Source organism: Leptomonas pyrrhocoris (genome assembly GCF_001293395.1).
Source record: "Leptomonas pyrrhocoris isolate H10 chromosome Unknown, whole genome shotgun sequence".
NCBI classification, from domain to species: Eukaryota; Euglenozoa; class Kinetoplastea; order Trypanosomatida; family Trypanosomatidae; genus Leptomonas; species Leptomonas pyrrhocoris.
Genome location: NW_015438378.1, coordinates 200,539 through 216,057, shown reverse-complemented (window position 1 = coordinate 216,057; position 15,519 = coordinate 200,539). Strand labels below are relative to the sequence as shown.

At 60.3% G+C, this 15,519-nt stretch overlaps 5 protein-coding genes across 10 annotated transcripts; all 5 read right to left on the bottom strand.

Moving 5' to 3' along the window:
- Positions 1–283: 283 nt before the first annotated feature.
- On the bottom strand, positions 284–2,358 carry ABB37_08112 (GP63 leishmanolysin; the record flags this gene model as incomplete). The annotated part of the gene is made up of 1 exon (XM_015806999.1): positions 284–2,358. The coding sequence occupies exon 1, from the start codon at positions 2,315–2,317 to the stop codon at positions 284–286; it is 2,034 nt and encodes a 677-aa protein (XP_015654394.1). The 5' UTR covers positions 2,318–2,358.
- Positions 2,359–3,334: 976 nt separating this feature from the next.
- On the bottom strand, positions 3,335–5,368 carry ABB37_08111 (GP63 leishmanolysin; the record flags this gene model as incomplete). Its single annotated transcript, XM_015806998.1, has 1 exon — positions 3,335–5,368. The coding sequence occupies one exon, from the start codon at positions 5,366–5,368 to the stop codon at positions 3,335–3,337; it is 2,034 nt and encodes a 677-aa protein (XP_015654393.1).
- Positions 5,369–6,503: 1,135 nt separating this feature from the next.
- Positions 6,504–6,982, bottom strand: ABB37_08110 (hypothetical protein; the record flags this gene model as incomplete). Of its 2 annotated transcripts, none has more annotated exons than XM_015806996.1 (1): positions 6,504–6,982. In XM_015806996.1, exon 1 carries the CDS (start codon positions 6,753–6,755, stop codon positions 6,504–6,506), a length of 252 nt encoding a protein of 83 aa, XP_015654391.1. In that variant the 5' UTR covers positions 6,756–6,982. The 2 variants fall into 2 exon arrangements, with proteins under 2 accessions (XP_015654391.1, XP_015654392.1); XM_015806997.1 differs by having other exon boundaries at positions 6,504–6,887.
- A 618-nt stretch (positions 6,983–7,600) lies between these two features.
- On the bottom strand, positions 7,601–12,748 carry ABB37_08109 (hypothetical protein; the record flags this gene model as incomplete). Its single annotated transcript, XM_015806995.1, has 1 exon — positions 7,601–12,748. One exon carries the CDS (start codon positions 12,746–12,748, stop codon positions 7,601–7,603), a length of 5,148 nt encoding a protein of 1,715 aa, XP_015654390.1.
- A 1,445-nt stretch (positions 12,749–14,193) lies between these two features.
- On the bottom strand, positions 14,194–15,001 carry ABB37_08108 (hypothetical protein; the record flags this gene model as incomplete). Of its 5 annotated transcripts, none has more annotated exons than XM_015806990.1 (1): positions 14,194–15,001. In XM_015806990.1, the coding sequence occupies exon 1, from the start codon at positions 14,689–14,691 to the stop codon at positions 14,194–14,196; it is 498 nt and encodes a 165-aa protein (XP_015654385.1). In that variant the 5' UTR covers positions 14,692–15,001. The 5 variants fall into 5 exon arrangements, with proteins under 5 accessions (XP_015654385.1, XP_015654386.1, XP_015654387.1 ...); XM_015806991.1 differs by having other exon boundaries at positions 14,194–14,964; XM_015806992.1 differs by having other exon boundaries at positions 14,194–14,950.
- Positions 15,002–15,519: the final 518 nt, after the last annotated feature.

Genomic DNA, 15,519 nt, shown 5'->3' with positions numbered 1-15,519 from the left:
TGTGTGTGTGCGTGTGTGGGCAGCAAACGGAGGGGTCAGGGAGGGGGGGAGGGGCGGGGGGAAGAAAGAAGCCATCTTAGGAATTGCGATGTATTCATCCGCGCGCGCGCACACACACACATATATATATATATATACGTACAGTAGTCAATGAATAGTAAACAATAAAATGAAGGTTAGAGACCGAGGTCAGTGGAAAGAAAGCGTGCAGGCAGGAGGGGGAAACACACGGACTCTCTCCGCCCATGCCGACCTGCACACGGAGTGTCTGATATCCCGCCGCTCACACGCACACAGCAGCCACCGCCAGTGCGAGGAGCCCCACAGCCGCCGTGCGCGCGCTGAGGCGGTCGTTGGCGGCGTCTCCAGTAAAAGGGATCACGTGAATGCCGTCGCTGCTGCTGCTGCTGCTGCTGCTGGAGGCCGCCTCTGGACGAGGGGTGGAGGGAGGGCTGAACGGCGAAGAGCTGCTGGAGTCCTGCACGGGAGTGGGGTGGAGGGTGCTGCTGGAGGAACCGCCGTCGACCATGCTCTCGTAGTCCCGCGCGGCCTGCACGTTGCTCTGACACACCTCGATGTAGGGCGGGCACGTGACGTAGCCGCCAGCCTCGAAGGCGTCGCTGACGTTGTCCAGCTCGATGGCTGTGCCCGGGGTGCAGGCGATGTACGTGTCACTGCCGTACACCTGGACGCTGTAGGTCTGATTGGCGGGATTGCAGGCCACGTTCGTGCACATCCCCAGGTAGGCGCTGATGAAGCGACTGGTGTTGTTCTTTGGCGTGAAGTCGCCATCGATGCAGCGCGAGGACGGTGAGAAGGTGTTGAAGGCGCTGACGAAGGGCGTGGCCGTGGCGGCACTCTGCGTGCAGGACCCAACAGTCCACGGCATGATGAACGGACAATAGTCGTAGTAAGGGGACAGGCCGGCCACGCTGGGTGCGGTGAAGTACTGGAAGTAGCTGGGCAAGGGAGAATAGTAGTCCTGCAGTGCACAAGACCCGAGACTCATGCGCGCTGTATGACAGCGAAACAGCTGCTCGTTTTGATCGCAGAACATGGACGGGAATTGGGTCACGTTGTCGATCACACACTTGCCGTTCAGGAAGCTGCATCCCGCATTCCTACCCCACTCCATCGTCTCTGCCATCGAGAAGTTCGCCTTGTAGAAGCCTAGGTCCTCGAACGCAGCCATGGTCAGCGCCGTGTAGTAGCCAGTCCCCGCCACACCCGCCATCAGCTCGTCCGGTGCGTTGCGCATCTTCCAGTGCGAGCCGGCAGATCCAGGACCGTCCAAGTCCTCCACCTCCATGTACGTGGCGGAGCTGCAGTTGTACTGCTCGCGTGTCTTGGCCACCACCGTCGTGCCGTTGATCACCGGGGCGGCGTAGTCCTTGCCACGGATGCCGGGCACGAAATCGGAGATGCCGGTTTTGTTAAAGAGCTTGGCAGTGAAACCGAGGGAGTGGGCGATCTCGTGGGCGACGACGTGGATCGTGTACTGATCATAGCGCTCCGCGATATTCGCCGCAGGGATGTTGATGACGCCGACGGCCGGCTGGTCGTCCGAGAAGACCTGGCAGACGGTGGCCCACGCCAGCACACCGCCCTCGCTGGGCACGGAGGTGACGTAGAGGACGAAGTCGGTGTCGCGCACCCCAGCTGTCACGTGCGCCGCGGGCACCACGAAGCCTCCGCAGATGCTGCCGTCCATGTTGGTGACCTTCCACGTGCCCCGCACCTGCCGCACCTGCAGACGCTCGCGGTGCAGCTGCAGGGCCTGCGGGATGAGGTAGTTCATCAGGATGTCGCGCTTCTCGTCCGTCACGACGTCGGCCGCCGTGCACGTCACGTTCCTGCCGTTGTGGTTGTCGATCACCTCCCCGACGGCGGAGCAGTGGTGGCCCGCGGTGGTGAGGTCGTCGGCGGACACGGTGACGCGGAGTTCGCCCCACTCGGTGGCGCGTGTCACGTCCGGCGCGCTGCTCCCCGCCAGCGCGTAGTGCACGCCGCCGGTCGCCGCCTGCACGCTCGCCGTGACGGGGGTGACAGCGGAGACGTACGGGAGACCCACGCGGGAGAGGAGGTGGGGGGCGATGCGGCGCCGCGCCACGGAGTCGAACACGCGCTGCTGCAGCTTGTCGTGGATGCAGACGTGCTGCAGGTGCCCGTGCGCGTCCTCCGCGCTGAGCGCTGCGAGGGCGGCGAAGAGGAGGGCGACGAGGAGGACACCCGCGGCGAGGCGCACCGCACGTGCCGTGGTGCGATGAGGGCGGCGCGGATGGCCGTTGCCGGTGCGGGAGGGTGAAGGAGAGGGCATGGTGAACGAGGGCGTTTGTGTGTATGCGGTTGATACGTTCTGCGTACGTTTCCAAGCATTAAGGGGCAGTATCACACAACGGGAAACCAAAAACAAAACGGTGGGGGAGGAGGGGGCGGGGGTGGAGGAGTCAGAAGAGGTAGGTCAAACGCACGGGAGCGGACAACGTGCGGCGCCGAAGGAGCGCTCGCCGACGAAGAGGGCGGACAGAGGCGAGGTGGTGCCCTCCGACACGGGTACCTTCACGGAAGGCGGGCGCAACCGGTTGGTGTCGTGGAGGAGAGCACCAGAAAAAGAGAGGAGGGCGGGGAACACCCAAGACGGTGTCTCGCTGCACCTCGCCGCCCCGCAGCCCCGCAGCGATGCGCCAGAAGGCTCAGTCAGGCTGCGTCGAGGCGGGAAGTCCCGTCGTGCGGGGCGGATGAAGCTGCTGTTGCTTACGGTGAGCCAAGTATCTGTTCACATTGTCAAAGTGGGTGTGAAAACAGAAGAAGATCTTTTAAAAAAAGAAAAACCAAACGATGAAATAGTCAAAGCATCACTTAGCAGTTCACAGCGAAGTGGAGGAGGGTTAGAGAGAAAGAACAACAAAGCAAAATAGATCGGTGTAGCCCGCCGTTAGAGAAAGGAATAACAGTTAACGTGCTTCGTGCCCCTCGACAAACGTATGAAAGGAGGTGTATTATAAAGAAAAGGTATTAGTGGGAAGAGCTTTAAATGTTAGATGCATTGGCTGTGTGTGTGCGTGTGTGGGCAGCAAACGGAGGGGTCAGGGAGGGGGGGAGGGGCGGGGGGAAGAAAGAAGCCATCTTAGGAATTGCGATGTATTCATCCGCGCGCGCGCACACACACACATATATATATATATATACGTACAGTAGTCAATGAATAGTAAACAATAAAATGAAGGTTAGAGACCGAGGTCAGTGGAAAGAAAGCGTGCAGGCAGGAGGGGGAAACACACGGACTCTCTCCGCCCATGCCGACCTGCACACGGAGTGTCTGATATCCCGCCGCTCACACGCACACAGCAGCCACCGCCAGTGCGAGGAGCCCCACAGCCGCCGTGCGCGCGCTGAGGCGGTCGTTGGCGGCGTCTCCAGTAAAAGGGATCACGTGAATGCCGTCGCTGCTGCTGCTGCTGCTGCTGCTGGAGGCCGCCTCTGGACGAGGGGTGGAGGGAGGGCTGAACGGCGAAGAGCTGCTGGAGTCCTGCACGGGAGTGGGGTGGAGGGTGCTGCTGGAGGAACCGCCGTCGACCATGCTCTCGTAGTCCCGCGCGGCCTGCACGTTGCTCTGACACACCTCGATGTAGGGCGGGCACGTGACGTAGCCGCCAGCCTCGAAGGCGTCGCTGACGTTGTCCAGCTCGATGGCTGTGCCCGGGGTGCAGGCGATGTACGTGTCACTGCCGTACACCTGGACGCTGTAGGTCTGATTGGCGGGATTGCAGGCCACGTTCGTGCACATCCCCAGGTAGGCGCTGATGAAGCGACTGGTGTTGTTCTTTGGCGTGAAGTCGCCATCGATGCAGCGCGAGGACGGTGAGAAGGTGTTGAAGGCGCTGACGAAGGGCGTGGCCGTGGCGGCACTCTGCGTGCAGGACCCAACAGTCCACGGCATGATGAACGGACAATAGTCGTAGTAAGGGGACAGGCCGGCCACGCTGGGTGCGGTGAAGTACTGGAAGTAGCTGGGCAAGGGAGAATAGTAGTCCTGCAGTGCACAAGACCCGAGACTCATGCGCGCTGTATGACAGCGAAACAGCTGCTCGTTTTGATCGCAGAACATGGACGGGAATTGGGTCACGTTGTCGATCACACACTTGCCGTTCAGGAAGCTGCATCCCGCATTCCTACCCCACTCCATCGTCTCTGCCATCGAGAAGTTCGCCTTGTAGAAGCCTAGGTCCTCGAACGCAGCCATGGTCAGCGCCGTGTAGTAGCCAGTCCCCGCCACACCCGCCATCAGCTCGTCCGGTGCGTTGCGCATCTTCCAGTGCGAGCCGGCAGATCCAGGACCGTCCAAGTCCTCCACCTCCATGTACGTGGCGGAGCTGCAGTTGTACTGCTCGCGTGTCTTGGCCACCACCGTCGTGCCGTTGATCACCGGGGCGGCGTAGTCCTTGCCACGGATGCCGGGCACGAAATCGGAGATGCCGGTTTTGTTAAAGAGCTTGGCAGTGAAACCGAGGGAGTGGGCGATCTCGTGGGCGACGACGTGGATCGTGTACTGATCATAGCGCTCCGCGATATTCGCCGCAGGGATGTTGATGACGCCGACGGCCGGCTGGTCGTCCGAGAAGACCTGGCAGACGGTGGCCCACGCCAGCACACCGCCCTCGCTGGGCACGGAGGTGACGTAGAGGACGAAGTCGGTGTCGCGCACCCCAGCTGTCACGTGCGCCGCGGGCACCACGAAGCCTCCGCAGATGCTGCCGTCCATGTTGGTGACCTTCCACGTGCCCCGCACCTGCCGCACCTGCAGACGCTCGCGGTGCAGCTGCAGGGCCTGCGGGATGAGGTAGTTCATCAGGATGTCGCGCTTCTCGTCCGTCACGACGTCGGCCGCCGTGCACGTCACGTTCCTGCCGTTGTGGTTGTCGATCACCTCCCCGACGGCGGAGCAGTGGTGGCCCGCGGTGGTGAGGTCGTCGGCGGACACGGTGACGCGGAGTTCGCCCCACTCGGTGGCGCGTGTCACGTCCGGCGCGCTGCTCCCCGCCAGCGCGTAGTGCACGCCGCCGGTCGCCGCCTGCACGCTCGCCGTGACGGGGGTGACAGCGGAGACGTACGGGAGACCCACGCGGGAGAGGAGGTGGGGGGCGATGCGGCGCCGCGCCACGGAGTCGAACACGCGCTGCTGCAGCTTGTCGTGGATGCAGACGTGCTGCAGGTGCCCGTGCGCGTCCTCCGCGCTGAGCGCTGCGAGGGCGGCGAAGAGGAGGGCGACGAGGAGGACACCCGCGGCGAGGCGCACCGCACGTGCCGTGGTGCGATGAGGGCGGCGCGGATGGCCGTTGCCGGTGCGGGAGGGTGAAGGAGAGGGCATGGTGAACGAGGGCGTTTGTGTGTATGCGGTTGATACTTCACTGGTTAGAAAACAGATAAATAACAGAGATGGGAAGATGATCAGTTAGCTTATTGAAATGCGCACCAATGTGCTGAGGTGCGAGTAAAAGTATAATGAGAGGGAATCGCAGGTGAATCATGGAAGAAGGAAAAGAAGAATCGCGTAGAACGAGGAAGGAGACCAAAGCGCTGAATGGCTCTCCTGTTAAGGGGAAAGGCTGCGCAGAATGATCAGCAATCACTGGCTGAGGCAGAGAGGGAGTACGTGCGCGCTGCTCACGTGCTGTTGTGTCTACGAGTGTTGTGGTTGTCAGTGAGCCACACAGCGAGATTCGCAGTCCGTAGGCGACTGAACCGGCACGCGGTTTAGTTTCATTTTCTTTCTTTCTTTTTTTTTTGCTGGTGGTGGCGTGTGGGGCGAGGAGTATGCCCGCCTACCGTACAATAGACAACAACCGCGGCGTAGTCGAAACCCTCCCCTGACGACAGCGCTGGCCGAAAGCTGTAAAGCTGAAGCGAGTCATTTTGGAGCTGCTTCAAACGACACACATATTTTCTTTTCTATTATCTCGCACTTCTCCTTCTCCTTGTCGACTGGCAGCACACCGCACTGCGTCGCAGAAAGGGGGGAGAGGGGGGGGGGGGTACATGCATCCACGCTTTCACACACTCATTTGACGTCGTTCTCTTCGCATTCGTGCTTCTTTTTTCGTTATACACACACACACACACACACACGAAAACCCACAGAAAGTAGAGTTGTTTTTGCCCTGCCCACCTTGTCTTATTAAAACGAAACAACATCAGCAAGAACGCTGAACAAAAAAAATTATATAAGAAATAAACCAATCAAACGCACGCGGGTGTGATGCTTGTCAGCAACACACGACAGGAGGAGGATAACAAACAAACAAAAAAACCCTAGATCTAGATTCCTTGCATGATTTACCTTCCAAACTCCTCTGCGCGCATCTGTGCAGAACGTTCTGCGGCTGTACGTGCAGACTGGCAACAACAACCAATAAAAGCGAAGAAAGATGCCCAACACACCGCACTCAGCCCCACGCACAGAACAGAGTTTTTGTTTTATTTAAAAATCGAAAGTTGATTGGCTCCTACTGCTCGAAGTCCGGGAACACCTCCGCGAACGACTTGCCTGTCTTTTCGTGCTTCTCGTAGTGCTGGTCCAACTCCGCGCGGCGCACCGTACGGGGAAAGCCCTGCAGACACACCTTGCACTGCACCGCATTTTTGCTCTGCTCGTGTTTCTTGATGTCCTCGGCGGAGTGCTTCTGACCGACGCCTTGCGCCTTCTTCATCTCACGCTCGCGACGCTGGTTCGCACGGCAACCGTTTCCGGACGGCATTTTCTCTTTTCTGCGGGTATTGGGAGTGATTAAAGGAAAGTGTCAAATAGCAATAATTGGAATAGTAGTAGTAGTAGTAAGGGAGAGAGAATAGACGGTGATGGCTGATGGCGGGAGTGACGAGGAGCAGCTGAAAGGCCAACAGGGAGTGGGGGTGGGGGAGGGTAAAGAGAGTCGATGGGATGCTGCGCGGTGACACGGCCAGGTACCCGGGTGTGACCAGCTCTTTTTTTGTTTTCAATTCAGGTGTCGCAGCGGTAGTGACGATAAAAACCACCACCACCACAACAACAACAACAAAAGCAAACGCAGACCGCGACGACGCGTCACGCGTGTCGTGCGTGAGGGAGACAGGAGTTGGGGGAGCGCGAAACACGGAGAAGTAGGAGCAGGAATTGTGGTCCATTGAGCAGACAGCAATAGTAAACGAGGAGGAGGGGGAGGGAGCTGGAGCCGCGGCGTGTGTGTGTGCGTGTGCGAGTGCGAGTGTGTGAGGCATCACAGTGATGCGTAAGAGCACTGCATTCCACGCAGTGATAAAAAGAATTATGATAGTAATACTATTCGCGCTTCATTCTCTTCTAATAAACGCACGTGCAGAGCTGCGTACACGACGCGGGCACATCAACAACAACGACACCGCCAACTTCCGTTTTCTTCCGACCAGTTCAGTCAAAAATGAGACAACCGATGAGGCGAAACCAGAAAAGACAAAATGGGAAATGCGAGAAACACAAAGGAAGACAGCAGGGAAAGCGCCGCAGGTACGAACACGTCACTACGCGCGGGGAAGGAGCGGGCGTTGCGTCCTCACGTTCCACCCCCCGCTCTTCGCCCCTTCTCCCCTACCACGCGCGGAAGTTCCTTTCCACGGGGCGGCCGTTCACAATCTCCAACTCCGGCAGCTCGTCCGACAGGCGAGCCAAGAACGCAACGGCTGCCGCGGACTGCGCACTTGGCGTGCAACACGGCGCCATCGTCAGGTCCAACACCTTCAGCGACGTGCACCCCCGCAACCACCGCACCTCGCGAATCCCGGTGAACACGGCGTGCAGGTACTGTAGATGATGCAACTCCCCGAGCGGCGCCGCGTCGACGACGGCACTGCAGCCGGAAAGGCTCAAGTAGCGTAGGGTGGGCGCGAGGTCAGCGATGCTGCACTGGGTGATGGCTTGCTTTGGCGGAGTGGATCGGAGCCGGTAGGAGGACAACGCAGAGGTGACGGGGTGTCGATGTGCTGTCCCAAGTGGTGGTGGTGTCGGTGTGCCCGTGGAGGACGTTGGCACACTCGCCGTGGACCCAGCTGGAGGTGTGACATCACGGCGGGCAACCCACCCCGACACGGCGGTCGATTGCCAGCGACGCAGGTGCGCGACGAGGTGTTCTGCTGCGATGCCGGCCCACGAGAGCGGCAGCGTCGTGAGGGAGCGCACGGACCACTCCCTGCTGTTGTCGCTGCTGCTGCTGCTGCTGTCCTGCGCCCCTCGTCTGCCGTGTAGAATGTGGCTCCAAGAAAAGGACGCAAAGGGCGATGAGGGCATCGACGCACTCCGCGTCGACGATAGCGACGGCACCGCTGCGGGTGTTCTAGTGCTGCGTCGGTTGGAGCCGAGCTGATAGAGGTTGACACACTCGCGCAGGTCCAAATGGCGTAGTCGCGGCAACGCTCCAAGAGCGCTGACGTCCGTTAAGAGCCGAGAATAGGCTAACGTGAGCACCTCCAGCCGCGGCAGGACGCGCGCTGCGTCGTCTGCTTCGTTGCACGCCCACTCTCTGCGTGTTGGTCCGACAGCGGAGCCGTCGGCCTCGTCGCTTCCACTGCTGCTGCCGCTGCTGCTGGTGCGGCGGTCAGCGCCGTACCTGTGTGACACGAACTCCACTCGCGGCGTCACCGGCTGCGCCATCCAACGCACGTCCCGCACGCTGCTGTGCGTGATGTACACCACACGCAGCCGCCACAGCCACCGCAGCGCCGCGATGTCCGTCAGCTTCGCGTAGTTGATGAGGTACAGCTTCTCCATCGCGACACAGGTGGCGAGGTGGTCGAGGCTCGTCACAAGGTGGTCGGAGGCGAAGAGCGACCTGCAGGAGGTGAGGTAAGCGATCGGGCTCAGGTCCGAGAGAAAGGCGCAGTCCACCAGCACGAGCTCCGTCAGGTGACTCAGCGCAGGCGGACGCTGCCGGAAGAAGCCAAGGGGGGAGGGGGAGGGGGAGGAGACGGCGGAGTGCCGCTGACCGTCGCAGGCAGCCTCGCGCCCCCCTGCACGTGCGCGCCGCCCCTCTTCTGCGTCGTCGTCGCCGCCTCCGCGATGCTCTCGGCGCCTTCGGTGTGTGCGGTGTGTCGTGCTCGCTGACGCGCCGGATGGCGACAGCGGCGGCCCGTGCACCATCGTCCCATCTCGCATGCGCAGAAACGTCAGGTCGTCAATGCCGGTTGCGTTCAAGTTTAGCGTGCGCAGCCGCGGCAGTCGGTGCACGGCGTACGCGTCGAGCAGCCACCGGCACTTCCGCAGGCCCAGGTGACGCAGCGCCGTGCAGCCGACGACCCAGTCCAACGAGCTGCCGCTTGCGAGTCCCTCCAGGTCGTACACGCTGAGGCGACGGAGGTGGCGCAGGCGGCAGAGCTGCGACCACCACCACTGCTCATCCTTGCGGCGCTGCTGCGCGTCCTCGCCGTCGTTGTCACCGTTGTCGCCGTTGTGATCGTTGTGGATGAGGTGGCCGTCATGGCGAAAGTTACGGTGTCCGACGGAGCGCGCGCGGTTCGACGGTACGCGCGACGGAGGAGGAGTCGCAGCTGCCGTGACGCCGGCTGCTGTTGGAGAAGGGGTGGGAGGATGCCGCAGCGACGGCGGCGGAAGTGGCGGCGGGGCGCGAGCAGGCGGACCACGACGATCCGCACTGCTGTGCTGCATTGTCGAGGACGGTGCGGCGGTTGTGGTTCTTGGGGCGACCGTCGCTAGCGGCACCGCGCGGTGCGCTGACTGTGCCTCATGGAACCCGGCAGCGGAGCAGCGCACCGTGCAGCTGATAAGATCGACGTCACGCAGCCGCGGACACCCTTCCGCGAGCCAGCTAGTGAAGTGCTCCGTCAGAATCGCCTTGATCAGCTCGACCACACGCAGATGTGGAAAGGGGCAGAAGGAGAGGACATCTAAATCGGAGGGCGGGGCGTCCGTGGTTTGGGCACCACGATGCTCCGCGTAGCCGACGGCCAGAAAAGGCAGAAGCGGAGGGGGAGGGGAAGAAGAGGCGCGCGTCTGCCTCGTTGCCCCGCCTGCCGTGCCGGCGCGCGGACCATCGCGGAAGGCAAGACGCAGCTCGCGCAAATTGCCGCAACCGGCGAGCCACGCCAAGCGCGCAAAGCCATGCGACTCCGGTGCCGTCGTCTCGTGCTGTGCGTAGTCTCTGTCTCGGGCAATGTGTACCGGCTGTCGCACGGGATCCTCCTCCTCGCTCACGGAGAGGGCCAGCTTCTGCAGCGCGGGCAGCGCCCCGATCCAGTCAATATCCTCCAGGCAGTGCGTACGCCGACGGAAGCAGGCGAGGTCCAGCTCCACCAAATGGCGGAGACAACAAAGCGACGACGCCATTACCGCCGCACCCTCTCCATTTGAGTTGGATGAAGCGTGTGTTGGGTGTTCTCCTCCTTCATCCGACCACCACCACCCAAGCCGCTCCAGCTGCATGAGCTGCGTCGCCTTCAGCGAACGCAGGGCACCGAGCCGACGCACGGCGCGCAGGTCACGCAGCTCCTCACAGCCGGATACGTTTAACACTTCCAGCGTGTCGGCCGGCATATCGGCCAACACGTCCAAACGACGCAGCTGGATACAACCCATCAGGCTGAGGCGTGAAAGGCGAGAGAGGTGACCGGTGGCGGCCCAGCGGCGGAGGAGACCCTCCAAGTCGCGAAGGTCGGCGCGAAAACTCAAGTCGAGGGTGTGCAGCGGGAGCAGCGGCACGGGGAGGGAGGGGGGCGGTGCAAGGCGCGATGACCAGGCCCGCCCCGCTCCCGGCAACCCGTTGCCGCTATCTTCCCTTTCCGCCACTTCTTCGTCGTCGTCGTCCTCTTCTGTCTCATTCAAACTGCCATCACGGCGGATCCTACGCCCCGCCGCGGAGCTGCCCCAGACCCCATCGAGGCCGAAAAGCTCCAACAGCGGGCGCCGCCCCCAACGCGTCTCCTCGTCGGACCACGCGGCCGACGCTGGCGCTTCTGCCGTCGTCGTACTCGTATGAATAGCAGTGTGTCCGTCAACGTGCAGGGTGGCACAGGCAGGAGTGCGCCACGTCGCCACGCCACGACGCCCCCCACCCCCGCCCGGCCACTGCGGACCGCTCGGCACGTGCGGGGTAGGGAACGGTCCAAAGGCGGGCACCACCGCACCGCTGGTGCTGCGCTGGTGACGGTGCAGCCGCCGTCGCCGCCGCTGCGCCTCTTCGTCCGCTGCGTGACGGCGCGTGCTGCCTCTGCCACCACCATCGTCGTTATCGGTATCATCGTCACTCGCATTGACTGCGAGGGCGGCGAGAAAGGTCGCGGCGCTGAAGAGGACGGGGGAGTCGCTGCCGGGACCGCACAGGCCGAGCTCGACGAGCGCCTGCGGACACCAGCGACTCCGCACCTCTGAGGACGCAGGGGGGTGCGATGTATGACGGTTGACGTCGCCGTTGTTACTGCCGCTGTCGTTGTCGTGGCAGAGATCGACAACGAGGCGGCGACGTCGTCGAGGCATGGCCCACGGAGAGATGAAAAGGCGGATCGCACAGGCGAGCTTCGGTGGTGATGGTGGTGGCCCCGCCGCCGCCGCTGAATCCCACGAGGGAGAGGAGCCCGACGAGGAGGGTGAGGAACACAACGAGAGGTTTTGGGAAGCGTCCGGCTCCGCTGCCCTCCCACTGACAGACGCACTTCGACCTCCTTCGGTTGTGTCAGCATCGCTACCGACAGTTTTATCGTGGTGGTCGGCCGGAGGCACCTGGGACGTGACCCGCGGTGCGGCCGCCGCGACAGACGCTGCATCGTCCGCGGGTCTCACAGAGCGCTCCAACCACCACAGCACAGGCTGCATCATACGCCAGACGGTGCCGTCGGCGTCGGAGTCGGCGCCGTCATCCGCGTTCGAATACCCCCCTCGGCTCGTACGCTGCCTGGACGGTGCCGAGCGATACTCCACATCGTACAGCCGCAACACCACGACAATCTTGGCCGTTGCGGGCAGCGCACACGTCTCCCGCTGCGCCAGAGCACGCGGAGACACCGTCGTGCCTTCGCCCACGTCACCACCGCCGTTGAGTGCTGCCGGTGCCGCCCCGCCGACGCCAACGCGGCGACGCATCGCTTGGGAGAAGAAGAGCGGTGCGGGTGGCACCACGCGTTGCGTCCCGGAAGAGCCGGCGACAGACGAGGATCGCGAGCTGCTGCGACTACCCGAGGCAGAGGAAGAGCTGCTGTGCTCTCCACTGACATCTCCTGCTCTCGCCTCATGCTGTCGTGCGCTGTCCCACCGACCCCAGCGAGGTGGGTGGGATTCATTGCGGTGCGGTGCGTGATAGGCGCCAGGAAACATCGCTGCAGCGCTCAGCGGACGGTCCCAGATGAGCAGGCCGCCGCTACGGTACCCGGCAGGGCTGCGCTCAGCTGCCAGTCGCGCGAGCGGGTGCGCCGCACTGAAGGCGAGCGGGACGCTGTGCGCGAGGGAACTCGCCGATGTAGCGACGGCTGAGACCGCATCGTCCGTAGAACACGAAGAGACCTTGGAAAGGGTGCCCGGACGTGAACATCGAGTCGGGGTTGCGTTTCGATCTGCTGCTGCTGCTGCTGTAGTTGTCGCTCGAGTCTGACAGTAACGGAGGAAGAGATTCGACGTGAGGGACGCCGCGGCTGCAGGACGTGAACGCGACGCGGTAATGTCAGACGGCTGCGGCGCGTCCGCGTCGACGTAGTCTGCGTAGTAGCCGGCGACGGCGGTGAGGAGGTTCAGCTGCATCCGCGACCCCCCCCGGCCCTGAGGCAGTTGCCAGAGATTCCCCCGCAAAAGAACGCGTTGGTGAAAGGAAGGACAAATGAAAGAGAGCGAGCGAGAAGGCAGTATATATATATATATATATACTGTTATACCTGTCCTTTTCTGATTTGCAAACAAAAAGTTGTAGTAGTGTTGAAGAGGAAGAGAACCAACAAGAAAAGAAAAGGAAAGAGGATTGAGGAAGCAGCGAGAGGACAAGTGATAAATGGTAGCAAAAAACTTCTCTCTAACCAACGTTGACGACACACACACACACACACACACGCTCAAACACAGACCAAAGAGGAAAGACAGAAGAAACTCCCTTCAAAAGGAAAAAATGAAGGGAGGAGAGAACAACAGCAATAATAATAAATAATAATAATAATCGTGAGAGTTGGAGGCCACAACTGTGAAGAAAGCACCATCAAACAGCGAAACAAGCAAGCAATCAACACACGATCACGACACCTTCGCACCGCCCACAACGCGTATCCCTCCCCGGGATGCAGTAGTAATAGTAGTAATAATAAATATAAAGAAGCGGTGTCTATTGAGGCCCAACAGTAAATCGCGTGTGCACAAACAAATACGCAAACAGATAAAGATATATATATATATATTTGTGTGTCTGTGTGAAGGTGATGACAGGGAGAAGACGTATCAGAGAAAATCGGAGTGCCTTCTTTCGCTACACATACAGATATAGGAAGCTAAAACGCTTCTGATAGAAGGGGGAGGGGAGGAGGGGGGAGTGAGGAACCAGAAGGAAGAAACAGGTAATGACGACAGGGATAGATAAAGGCGTGCGCAGCGCAGGAGTGCTCTTTTCTCGCTTTCCAAACAAGGCGAAGCAGAGACGGGAAAAACACGAATTACTGCTGGTGCGAATGCATGCGGCGAAGAGTGACGTACGTGCGTGCGGAGAGGGAGAAGGAAAGAGACAGAAGGGGAAAAAGGAAGAAGGAGAACGAATAGGAGCGAGGCGACAGAATTGGACGTGGGAGAAAAAGAGGAGAAAGAAAACCTACGCGACGAAGAGTGCTGAAGGAGCACCCGTCCCGCCCTGCCGTGTCGCACAGGGGCCGCGCATTCTCCGCTTGAGACGCCGTGCTCTCTCAGCACCCACTCCACGAGCAGACGCGGTGGGGACGAAGATGACCGCCCCCACCACAACGAGAAGTACAACAGCATTTGAGAGGCGGCCTCACGCTGCGCGTTAAGAGAAGCGAAGCACGTACACAAGCAAACCAAACAGAAAGAATTAAAAAAAAGAAAGAAAGACAAGGTAATAGAAGCAAAGAAACAACACCGAAGTGCTGCGGAAAAGAAGGCGAAGAGAAGGGTGAGGACCGCCATAAGCATTGTGTAAAGGCAATCATAGTAAATAGATAATCCATAACGCAAAAAGAAAGGAGAAAAGGCACTCAAGCCGCGTACGTCTCCACCACGCAGCTCACTTGTCGACACACCGGACACGGCATCTTCACCGCACCGTCGAAGCTCCCCTGCAGCTTGGTGTCCTCGTAATCGCGACCCATGCGGATCAAGCACGTCTCACACAGACAAATGTGCCGGCACTTCACAAACATGAAGCGCTGCGGCCGCACACGGCAGCACACGCACGTTGGTCCAGCGAAACTCGACCCCCCACAGCGGCTCCCGCCATCGTCGTCGCTCGCCACATCCCCCCTGTCGCCCCGCTTCGGCAGCGTGTAGTACCCGCTGTCCTTCTCACACGCGGCCTCTGCTTCGGGCTCTTTACTGCTGAAGTACGACACAGCGGCGATGGCAAGAAAAACAGCGCCTACGACGAGGGCACCTACAAGGCCACCGCCGTCGCCGCCGTCGTCGTCGCTGCGTTTACGATTGCCGCGGCGATCATCGTTGTTGGAGGAGGCGGACGGCCGCGATGGAGGACGCATGTTTGACTTCCACGAAGGAGGGAGAGTCGAGGCAACGTGAGAGAGAACAATACTGAAGAAAAAAACAGAAGTGATCAGCAAAGACAAATGCCGGGAAAAGGAGAATGCCCTCCCGTCACGTTTGAGGAGGTTGTGTGTGGGGGAAGAGGTATGACATGTAGGTACGCTCGTTGTACCCGCTGAAGTGACTCCCTCAATTTTTTCAAACACACACTGACTGCCGTATCCTTCCTGAGTTTTTGTGGTATGTCGAGCCGCTGAGCCGCAATGACTTGCGACGGGGCAAAGATGAAGTTGGGACAGGAGAACTTGAAGAGTAATACATATATATATATATATATATGTTCGCAGTGCGACCTGCATGCGAACGGAGACACTGTCTCACAGCAACGATCGCCCCTTCTTTTTCTTTGTAAAGACTGTTTTGAACGATGCTCACGTACCAGAGGGATGCGAGAGAGAGCATCCTTGCCTTGAGAGCAGCAACGACAACCTCCTCCCCCCCTCTATCCCCGTGCTGGAGAGCGAGCGAGCGAAATACTACGTGGCTGCTGACAGACAACTCTCAAAGATTCAATTGGCGCCTCCTCCTCCTCCTCCTCCAAGGGGGAGCAGCGCCTTTCTCTTCACTGTTCTTCTTAGTATTGTTCGGATAGATGATGCGCAGGCCAGTTCAAGGTGGCTTTCAATAAAAACCAAAAGAAGGATTTTTGAAACACACAGAAGGAAGACACCCTTCGAAAAAAAAAGAACGCCGCCACCACCACCACGGGCGTTTGGTAGAGTACCCTGCGAAGAGGCACCGTCATCAAAGACGCCACGGCGCAC